At 36.4% G+C, this 12,031-nt stretch overlaps 1 protein-coding gene across 3 annotated transcripts in view; it reads left to right on the forward strand.

The window, feature by feature from the left end:
* PTPRC (protein tyrosine phosphatase receptor type C) overlaps positions 1-12,031 on the forward strand; it is a 123,376-nt gene that overhangs the window by 104,795 nt on the left and 6,550 nt on the right. For all 3 annotated transcript variants that reach the window (XM_012539090.3, XM_012539088.3, XM_012539089.3), the window contains 9 exons: positions 473-509; positions 607-704; positions 1,409-1,534; positions 3,245-3,402; positions 3,616-3,751; positions 5,637-5,786; positions 8,848-8,938; positions 10,166-10,299; positions 11,364-11,498. In XM_012539090.3, the coding sequence (XP_012394544.1) occupies positions 473-509; positions 607-704; positions 1,409-1,534; positions 3,245-3,402; positions 3,616-3,751; positions 5,637-5,786; positions 8,848-8,938; positions 10,166-10,299; positions 11,364-11,498 (1,065 nt within the window). The remainder of the gene's footprint in view (positions 1-472; positions 510-606; positions 705-1,408; positions 1,535-3,244; positions 3,403-3,615; positions 3,752-5,636; positions 5,787-8,847; positions 8,939-10,165; positions 10,300-11,363; positions 11,499-12,031) is intronic.

Below are 12,031 nucleotides of genomic sequence, written 5' to 3' on the forward strand. Positions count from 1 at the left end.
CCCAGTACTCGTTAAGAGGTAGAAGTATGGGGCTAACCTCAGGCTGATTTATTGAAAGAAATTGAGTAAAAATCCCCAAAGTATCTCTATGGCTGGTAAGGAGGTTTGAATTCTGGCAGATGGTGTTATAAAGGTTGGCAGGATCTAAAATATAGGAGTGCCTGTATTATGCTTATAAATTGCTGCACCTTCCCACATGAAGATAAAGTCTATCTAGCTTTAAAAATTGTTTAGGGTATATAGCAAAGACCCATGAAGGTCATGAACATTGTTTGTAAATGTTGACTAACATATTTGACACAGTTAACTGCCATTGAGTTAATAAAACCCCCCTTTTAATTTGAAACTGCCCAGGGAAATACACAACCAAGAAATGGCAGATCTAAGGCAACTTCCCTATCTCACACTTTTGCATGTAAATATATAACTGAGCGCTCAGTAAATGATATACCTCTGTGTGTGTTTTGAACAGGGTTTCAAAGAACCCAGGAAATACATTGCTGCACAAGGTAATTTCTCTGAGAGTCCAACATTCTTTTTGAAAAATTGTTTTATTGCACTTTTAAGGAGATATTTCTTACCAGTTTTTATTTGTTTACCCCCTAGGTCCCAGGGATGAAACTGTTGATGATTTCTGGAGGATGATCTGGGAACAGAAAGCCACGGTTATTGTCATGGTCACTCGATGTGAAGAAGGGAACAAGGTAAGGACCCAGAAGGTTCATAGGGTGAAGGTCCAGGACTCACAGGGTGGAGGCTGGATGTTAGGAAAAGACAGTGTTGAACTGCATTTTGAAAAGTCACGTATGTATGTGCTTGATGACAAAACAGATCATTCTCTGTCTGAATCAGTATAACACTTGATTTAAAATTTCATACTTGTAGAAAAATTAAATATGCACATATATAAATATTTGTATATAAGTATAACATTTAAATGTTTCTGCTTCATTGCTGGACTCCTATGTGATTCCTAGTTTGTTGCAGTATTATTTTAAGTTCAGTACACTTCTGTGGGCTGATTTCACAAGTACTTGTTAATACTTGAAACACACAGACCTTGGGCAGATAGATGAAAATTCATGTAACGGGACTTTAGGAAGCGTGAAAGCCTCCCCATCCCCCAGCCTGAAATTAACCACACACAACCACATCATTTCTGCTGACCACCAAGCACGTCCCCATTTAATATGCAGCTAAGCCTGGGAAGATCATCCTTCTTCTGCTGGGTCGTATGAAGGAAATACTTCAGGGCACTTTCCAAGCATCACAGTTTACAGGAGACTATAAAAATGTCTTGAGACTTTCAAAGAATACATTTTTGTTTCTTTTGTTTTACAAAGAATGCTTAATAAACAAATCCATTTACATGAAAAACTGGAATCATTAATGATTTTTTAAAATATAGAACAAGTGTGCGTTATACTGGCCATTGATGGAAGAGGGCAGCCGGGTTTTTGGAGATGTGATTGTAGAGATCAATGAGCACAAAAGATGCCCGGATTACATCATTCAGAAGTTGACCATTGCAAATGTGAGTTTGCTTTATGACATAATTTTAATTTTCATACTGTTTGTCTAAAAGTAATTATGGAATATTAAATGTGAGACATTGAAATATATCTGGAAAATTATTTTTTAATGAACTGCAGGAGGAAGAGTTGGGTTAGAACAATAATACAAGCCAACAGGGTCAAGTTAAGTCACTAGTGAAAATAATGTTTGTTCACATCACATCAAAAGTGTTTATAATGCTGTGACCCTTGAAGTATAAAGAGCTCATCAATTGTGTTAAATGAACGACTGCATTATTGAATTAATGATAAAATGGTCCCTCATCTCAATGGGTTTATTACCGTTATGGAAAATATATACAAATGGCACAGAGACTACTGTAAGAAGTCTAAAGTTCTAACTCTGTAGGTGAGATAAAATGTTTAGTTCCGAAAAGAAAATTGTCAGTGTGGCCTTAAATAATAGTTAAAATGGTGGTCTTCTCACATATTATATGATTCTGCTCATATGAAAAGTCTACAATAGTCAAATTTATAGAGACAGAAAGTTGGTTAGTGATTGCTTGGGACTGAGGTGGATGGAGCAGGAATAGAAGTGACTGCTAATCTGTATGGGTTTCTTTTGGGGAGGTCATGAAAATGCCCTATAATTAGACAGTGGTGATCATTTACAACTCTGTGAATATAATGAAAACATTTACACTTTAAAGAAATGTGAAAATATCTTAATAAAGATGTCAAAAAATGGAAGTCTTTATAGATAAGGTTGAAATTTTCTCTGAATTCCATTTATGGGAGGTTTTCTCAGTAATCTAAATTGTATTTCCATATGATCCAGATACATTTTGTGAAAGAAAAAAATATCAGTTGCCTATTTCTCCCAAGGCCTCCTAAGGCCCTGTGGCATCACTAACAACCATGCCCTTGGAAGGCTGTGGAACAATCCCACTAGTGGTTCATGGCCAAAGACATGATGCACTAAAGCCAAGAATGTAGAAGCCAATACCATTCTGGTTATGTTGATTAGTCTGCCATTACTATTCTTCATTAAGTCAGTTATTTCCTATCTGAAAATTAAAACCAACCAAGTTTGTTTGTTTGTTTCTTCTATTATCTAAATGTAGGTAGTTCTTCTTCATACTTGGTCAGAGAATTATGAATTATGTATCTTCTAGTGCTTACCTTGAAACTGGGAGAAACATGAGCTGTAATCTGGAGCTGACTCTCCTGAGTTCTCTCTCTACAGTCGAGTTGACACTTCTAATATGAGAAATGTAGCATTAATCAAATAATTAATCAGCTTTCTTCATATGACAATAATCCTGTTTGTCTTCCTACCAAGCAGAAGTATTTCAAACAGCTGTGAGAATGGCTTTTACTTTGTATCTTTTCACACCCACCCACGAATCCCCTTGTTTTGTGTTTTATTGTTTTTATTTTGTTTGTTTGTTTGTTTTTGGCTTGGCAGCATGAAAGTTCCTAGTGGTTTCAGCTACACTTAACCATATGTTACTTACCTTCCTGGTAAGTAATTGCTTACTGGTTGGTGCATGCCAGTCCTGTGTGATGTCTCAATTCCTAGTTATTCATTGGAAAGGAAAATGTAATCATGAATGAAAAATAACTTGCACGAGGAGTTTTTTGTACTTTTTCTCCCTTCCACTTACTTATGTCCCATAGTTTACTCTGAGAAAAAAATCATCTAAAAAAAAATATTATCCCCTGGCTAGAGAAAAGAAAAAGCAACTGGGAGAGCAGTGACCCACATTCAGTTCACCAGCTGGCCAGACCATGGGGTCCCCGAAGACCCTCACCTGCTCCTCAAGCTGCGCAGGAGAGTGAACGCTTTCAGCAACTTCTTCAGTGGCCCTGTCGTGGTGCACTGCAGGTAAATAAAGACCTCCACCAAAAGCACAAGGGCTGTTCAAATTTTCACTCCTTGGGGTGTTAGGGCCACCCTCCCCTTTGGCAATTGCTACTTTGGGAAACAATCTATGAGGAGAAACTGACATTGTTTTCCCTGCTTCACCCTTGCTGACTCTTCCATTCATTTTCCTGCCATGATCGATCATACCTTCAACCTTTTCATTTGTTTTGTCAGTGCTGGTGTTGGACGCACAGGCACCTATATTGGAATTGATGCCATGTTAGAAGGCCTGGAGGCAGAAAGCAAGGTGGATGTCTATGGCTATGTCGTCAAGCTAAGACGACAGAGGTGCCTGATGGTTCAGGTGGAGGTATGTTCCAGGCCACAGTCACTATCCTCACTTATGCCTTTTGGCTTAAATCTTTTTGTGGTGGGAGTAGAGATCTTAAAGGAAATCCAAATTCTTCTCAACCTCGAACAGTGGGTGAAAATTGTTTTCTTTTAATTTCCTGAAAAATAAAGCACCAATTGCAGTTAGAAGCATTTTGCATTAGTGGCTGAGAGTACTGTGGAAGGAGGATGACTATAAAATGTATTTAAAAAAAATAATGAGGGGCTTCCTTGGTGGCGCAGTGGTTGAGAGTCCGCCTGCCGATGTAGGGGACATGGGTTCATGCCCTGGTCCAGGTGGATCCCACATGCCGCGGAGCGGCTGGGCCCGTGAGCCATGGCCACTGAGCCTGCGCATCAGGAGCCTGTGCTCCGCAATGGGAGAGGCCACAACAGTGAGAGGCCTGCGTATCGCAAAAAAATAAAAAATTAAAAAAAAAAATAATGAAATAGCACTTACACATATCAGATTGGGAAAAAATTTTAAATGCCAAAACCCAGTTTGGCAGCATCTCATAAAATTAAAACTGGGAAGACAAGAATAGAAGGGTACAGTGGTTAAGTGGGAACTAGATGTAGTAATTTCAAATCGTGCTTGTTGTTCTTAATACTGTGCACCATTTTACCAGTGTTTAATGTCCCTGTGCCTCAGTTAAGTCATATGTAAAATGGAGATAATGATACTATTTACCTTACAGAGTTAAGACACAAAGGGTAACCCAAGTAAGCACTTAGACAAGCCCCTGGAAGATGCATGTAGTCAGTAATTGTAAGCAATGGTTATTATCAAAATTGTCTGCATTTGACCCAGCAATTCTACATGTATGTATATAACCGAGAGAAGCATTTGCAAATGTGTGCAACTACAAACATGTTCAAGAATGTTCATTGTGTTCAGCATTGTTAGAATAACAAAAACATAGAAAACCTTAAATATATATCAATATGGGAATGAGCAAACAGAATGTGGACATATGGACCCTTTGTAAACACATGCTCTGCTGCGATTGACAGGAATAATCTAGGTCTGTAGCTCTCTGTGTAGGTAGATGCTCAGATGAAAACAATGAGTGAATATAGTCACCAGGTGAAACGTATACAATTCAATTTATGTCATTGTTAAGAAAGGACACAAAAATGTACAATGTTATAAATACATAGATATTAGTGTAGAAGTATAAAAACAGATTGTACACGAGAAAAAAAAAAGAAATTATTTCCTGTGGAAAAACACAATAGAGTGAAAGGATGCTACAGCCAAACTCAGGGGACTAGAGGTGGTGTTAAAGAGTCTTGAATTTTATCAGAAATTTGTCATTTATTTAAAAATGGTGGATTCAAATATGATAAAAGTTTAGGAGTTGTTAAATATGGGTTTGGCTTATTGTGCTTTATAGAATAATTTTCTCTATTAAAAGCTTCTAGGAAACTCTTTTAAAAAATATGTTCTATGGAATATCAACCTGCTTTTTTCTTTCTCAGATATAGTGTGAAACTTATTATAGTTTTATATATTAGTAATTTAACTTACTGACTCAATACTAGTCACAGAAGGAAGTAACAGATAATGTTTTTTAACTGTTAGGAATGAGATATAAGTTATGCCCTACCTTGTAGATGCCTCATCTATTTACCAAGCTATTTTGTTTTTTCTGGAAAAAAAAAATCTGGGATGGAATTTGCTTATATCCCATAGAACCATGAGAGCTAACTTCCAGATTATTTAAATGTTACAGATATCAGTTTTCTTCTCCATACATTGTCTCCATATGAGCAAAATTATGGGAATGTAGAATTTATTTAAATGTGATTGATAGGACTTTAAGTTATCAATTAATTATCTATATTCTTCCCTGAAATTGTAGGCACAGTACATCTTGATCCATCAGGCCTTGGTGGAATACAATCAGTTTGGGGAAACAGAAGTGAGCTTGTCTGAGTTACATCCATATCTGTCTAACATGAAGAAAAGAGATCCACCCAGTGAGCCTTCCCCACTGGAGGCTGAATTCCAGGTAACGATAGTGAGAACAAGAGCACCATTACAGATAACTTGAACCTCTGTCTCTTTTCCAGTGCTGTCCTATGTACTTGACATAGTTCTTGTATTTGGGCTTTGCCATGAAATGGAGCACAGATGAGAGAACAAAGACACGCAGAGTTTAAGAGAAATGCCTGAAAGCACACAGCTATTCCGTAGGAAACTTGTTTAAACCAAGAAATCTGATTCTACAACCAACATTTTAACCATTTTTCATTAAGCTGGTATAAAATAAAGTGTCAGAATAATAGCATATGGCCACAAAATTGGCCCGCCAAAGGCAATGTAGCATCTCACCTTTAAAAACTACATCTGGTTTTGGTTTGTAAAGGAAATAGTTAGAGGAGTTTATGACTACTTAGGAACATGAACTGGCTGGAGCTGGTAGACAGAAACTAAAAGATAAATATGTGTGTCCTAACCTATTTATCAGGCAGTTACTCTGAAAACTAACCTAGGATGTAGCTCACTGTGATTTCAGAGAGTTGGCAGAGCTATCTCCAAATTGCTCAGTTGTCAAAAAAATGTTTTGTAACTTCTCTCTTTCACCTATGATTTTCAGTTTATTGAATCTTTCCGTAAACTACCAAACTGGTCAATTCAGAGAGTTTCACAGCAAGACCAGGAATGTGCTTTTAATCAGATGCAGAATCGTTGAATGTTTTGGATCAGAGTGGGGCTGGGGTGGGAGTGGGGCTTGAGATAATCACCGTGGTGGAACAGCTAGTAGGCTACCGGCATGGTCTTCGATAGAGGGGTGTTTTCTTATTCTTGCCCTTTTAGCTGATAAATTGACCACCTTTGATACATTAACCCCACTATACTGCATATAGATAGACACTGTTTAAAACACTTATACATTTAATGTAAACATTCATATGTAAAGTCACTTAAAAAAAAGGGTAAATTCTTTGGCTGAACAAATATGATTGAGTCTGTGCTCTGTACTGAGTACAATTCTAGGCACAAGAATCAAAGTGATTTGTATGTGGACATGGGGAGTGGGTGTGATCCAGACAGGTGGTGACCACAGCTCTCATAGAAACAGTGAAATTATTCCATCTAAGCAGAAAGGGAGACAGAAAATGAGGGTAGAGATGGAGGTTGGTTGGTAGATTAGTGACGGGAAGTTGAGGCAGTTCTTGTCTAATTGCCTTATTTTTCTCAAGAGAATACGAAGTAAGATCATTGGTTGGGCGTTTAGGGGGACAGAAGTGAGTAGGGCAAAGAAGGGCTTATGCTTGAGAAAGAGAAAAGCATATGAAATAGTTCTATCAAAGTAGGAAAGCAATCTCCCAGGCAAAGGTGGTAGGGGTGCCAGAATTATCGGATCATTTGAAATTTATGGTCATGAAATTAAAGAGAGCCAGTCGGTTTTTTGTTTTGTTTTGTTTTTGTTTCCTACAGTAACATTGGGGTTAGAGCTGTGTATAGTTGGGTTAAACCCATCTAGAATTTTTTAAAGTGAATAATTGAAAGTTGGGAGGCAAAGGCACTAAGGGTGTTTGCAAATGAATGATACAGTGTGGATAATAAAGAGCATATTGGCCACAGAAAGACATGAGGGAAAAAAAGAAAGGAGTAAAAACAATATGATAAAGGTTTTGATAGGATTGCAGATTGCTGGATTGGAGGTACTAAAATAAATGACTGGGAAGAATAGAGGTAATTTTCCGTAGGAAGGATGGTTGAAGTCATAACTTTTAAAGTGATGCAATCTTTGGAATGAAACCTACCTACAAAAGTGGAGTGGGGAATGTGGATGGCTGAAGAAAGGAGAAATATTATAGGAGGTGAAGAGGTTAAGAAATGAAGAGGCTGGAGTGTGATTTGAAACAAGGTTCCATATTTAGTTTGAAAAAAGGCACCATAGTTTTCGAAACATTTATATATAATACATATTCACACATACCTATATATACACAAACATATATGTGTATAATATGTGTGTATAATCTTCCTGAACTTTGTATGATGAGTTCTCTCAGTTTAGGTTATTCATCCACTTGACAAATATTTATTTAAGTTATTTATTGGGAAGAAAAGCCTGCAGGCAGGGAGATCTTCCGGTAGAGATTGACCTGTAAACAGATATCTAAAGGGCGAGTAGAGGTTAGCAGAGTGAGAAAAAGGGACAAGGATAGTCCAGGTAGAAAACACACCTGAGAATCTGCTAAGAGTTAAAGGACAGCTTAGCCCCTTCCAAGACTGGGGGAAGTAGGTTTGGCTGCAGTGCAGGGAGTCCCAGCAAGAGGTGAGGCTGCAGAGACAGTCAAGGGCATCTCCTGACAGGCTTTCTGTGCTGTACAGATGCTGAATCCTTCCTAACAAAGATGGGAAGCTGCCAAAAACCTGAGGGGGGACCTGCTCTGTTTTGTGTTTTAGAAGGATTAGAGCAAGTGAGATTGAAGATAAAGAGGCCAGTGAAAAAACTGCTGATGTTTTCAAGTAAGAAGTGAAAGCAGATTGGACTAAGTAGGAAGAGAGAAAAGCGGAAGGATTTGAGAGCTCCACCCGGAGAAATGATAGGTCTTGCCGACTGATTGATTGATTAGCTATCGCGAGGGAGAGGGGAAAGAGTCTGGAGGGTTTAAAGAAATGAGGTATTGATTATTTGCGTGAGCCTAGTCTTCGGCAAATGCTTCATCTGGAGAATTTACTTTGGATCATTTAAAATAATTTACCATTGCTTTTGCAATATGGAGAATAATCAACATCTATGCGATGCTTTCAACTTATACAAGAATAAACCATACTATTTTGCTATCCAGCACCTCTTAACCAGGAAACATATTCTGTTATATAACTGTATATGTTCAAATTCGCCATGTCAAAGTACTTAATACCTGAGCCATTATAAAGAAAAATTCAGAGGCAAACTTAAAAATTGTGCCCTTAGGGAACGTATGCAAATTTCACAAAACCTGGTGAAATTCTTTTCTTAGGGAGCATCTTACGCTACAATAATAAACTAAGCCAATACATAAATTTTTAAAGGAGTTTCCGTTCTGTTTTTTTTTTTTTTTTTCCCTCAGAGACTTCCTTCATATAGGAGCTGGAGGACGCAGCACATTGGGAATCAAGAAGAAAATAAGAGTAAAAACAGGAATTCTAACGTCATTCCATGTATGCAGCTTATTTTATTTTTTGTATCAGATAAAGTGAAGCTCTCTTTTGAATTTGTTTAATGTGAGACACACACACAAACCTTTTGGAAGCATGTTTTCAACATTTGCTTGACAGTAGAGAATAGTTATAGGCTATTTGAATTTTAGTTGTAGCAAATACATTGAACCCCAAACATTTACAATGGACTTTGGAGGACAGACAATATTTCATGTTTTCTTTGTACCAATTAGTTCAGAAATGGGTTTTCAGAAAGATGTAACCTCTGAAGCTGGGGGAAAAAAGCCAAGTCCTCTTTACCAGTTTTCTCTCATCTTCAGTTTATTGCAGTTATTTACTCCAGGGTAATAGCCAAATAGCAAAATTACATCCTTTTGTTCCCTTTATGTTTTCTGTTTATCCCTTCCTTACACCAAGGAGGTTAAAAGTAGATGGGAAATATACTATAAATCATCAAATTTAACAGACCAAAATAAGCGTCATTGTCAAGACTTGAATTTTGCTACTTAAGTATATTGATAGGACCACACCTGGCACAACTATAATTTTATTCAGTTGCCTACACTAAAACTAGCACGGAGAAAATATAACCCAAGGTACTAAGCTGGACAACCAAATAAATCGGATCAATGCATGGCTGACCTAGTTAATTACTGAAGAGGTCCTTATGAATATAGTTTAAAATATGGAATTGATGGTGCTGTAACTAATCAGATCATTTGATCAGGTTATTATAAATGAAATTGAGAAACAGTGAGAAATTATGGACTAAATACTTTTCTTGTTGAAAAAATTATCTGAGATACCCATTGAATTAAGATTGTTAATTGAATGTTAATATGATATAATTGAGAAATCAGGTTTTTACTTAAGCTATGTATTTTATTAACATATATGTATTTTTAAAACTTTTATCCATCAGCATGATGATATTCCATGGAAAACTAAAGTATATATATCAACGATTGCATAATCGTATGGAACATTATGACATAGAGTTATGGTCTATATTTTTTCCTGGAACTTTCTTGGGATCTTCTTTCTATTAGACTTTTAAAAAATAATGTGTTAATTAATAAAAATGGAGCAGGATCTCATTCCTTGTAGATCAATACATGTACATCATGTAATCTGTCACTTCTAAGTGACTTTCTTATTTCCACATGATGATCAAGCAGAGATTAGGGGCCTTTAAAGGAAGACTGACTGCTACTTTGTTTTGCGTAGATGACTTTAACAGAGTGACACTTAAACATGAACTGGAGATGAGCAAGGAGAGTGAGCATGACTCAGATGAGTCCTCTGACGATGACAGTGACTCGGAAGAGATGAGCAAATACATCAATGCCTCCTTTGTAATGGTAGGTCCTTATGCTTCCAAAACCCAAGGTCCAACTCTAAAAAATATATGTATGTTATTATGGCCATGCATTAAGTGATTCTATAAAAGAATGATGAGCTTGACCATAACTATGTATTGATTGACATGAGAGTTTCCACTTTTAATGCTATATCTTAACTTATTGCAACACTCAGATGTTAAAACCTAATGAGTTGATACAGAACAAAACAATGCTATTAGTTACAGTTTATGACAAACATGACTATTATATAATTTGAAAAATAATGACATTTCAGCAAAAGCAAGTATTTGAAAATGTTTATACTTACTCATATACCCAAATTGTAAGCAAACCTAAATTTGCATATTTTTATGGCTTTTCATTCCGATTTTCTGAATATTTAAATGAGTCTGTGTCACATACCTTTTTTTTGGATACACTGAGAATTCAAACAAGGAACTTTTAGTAATTCAGTAAATATTTTTTGCATGTACACTAAGTTGAATTTATTTCTTTTCCCAGTTTTCTTAAAATATTGATATGTATTCATAGAATATTAATTATAAGATACAGAATATATAAACATAAATTAGAGACATGATGGAGATAACTTGAAATGCTTATGCTTTTTTTTCTTTTTACCATCACATTAAGCTTTCCAGTAGAAAAAATGGTATTTTGGGAAGGAAAAATTGTTAGTTTCCTAAAATAATATCTTCTAAACTTGATTTCACACTATTAGTCAGGTATTATCATTAACTAAGTAAATATCTTATATATATATATCACATTGTTTTTTGGACCTAAGAATCTTTTTTTTTCACTTTTTAAAAATTAAAGTATAGTTGCTTTACCATGTCATGTTAATTTCTGCTGTACAGCAAAGTGATTCAGATATATATATAATCTTTTTTATATGCTTTTCCACTATGGTTTATCACAGGATTGGACCTAAGCATCTTAATATTAGGTAACAGCATTGATATCAAATTAAGTGACTGTACTTTCAAATGGTTATTTTAAACATGCACTGTTCACTCTCCACCACTAGTAACTAAGTCTCACCTTTAATTTTTTTAAAGAGTTATTGGAAACCTGAAGTGATGATTGCAGCTCAGGGACCACTGAAAGAGACCATTGGTGACTTTTGGCAAATGATATTCCAAAGAAAAGTCAAGGTGATTGTTATGCTGACAGAGCTAAAGAATGGAGACCAGGTTTGTACTTTTAAGAAGCTTTTAAGTCTTTCTGTCCTAAAATCTGATTCTTCATTCTTGGATTACTTACTTGATTGCTATACCTGAGTCCTTTTGATCCCTCTGTCACACAATTCCATTTGTTCATTCTCCCCGTTTTCCATCCGAGCGCTGGCCTCCAAAGTTTTGCATTCGGGTTCTGACCCTCTCTCCTGTTTGCCCCTCACCAGCCCTGCCTACTGCTCACAGATCATATAAGGCACAGCAATCCCAGTGCCACCCTCTGCTAAAAACAACAAACAGTCCCATTTTCCTTTTTTTTAATCAGGATAGAAACCAAACTCCTCAGTCTGATATTTATGACCCTCAATAATCGAGCCCTATGTATCTTTCCACTTTCCTCATATGTTTATGTTTTCCATACTTTCCACCTTGGGCAAGTAGATTTACTGACTGAATCTTAACACATCATTTGTGTTCTCATCATTGACTTGATTTTCTGACATTCCATGTACCTAAATGTGCCTTCTCTTCCCATTTTGATCCCATTCTTC

Source organism: Orcinus orca, chromosome 1 (assembly GCF_937001465.1).
Source record: "Orcinus orca chromosome 1, mOrcOrc1.1, whole genome shotgun sequence".
Taxonomy (NCBI): Eukaryota; Metazoa; Chordata; class Mammalia; order Artiodactyla; family Delphinidae; genus Orcinus; species Orcinus orca.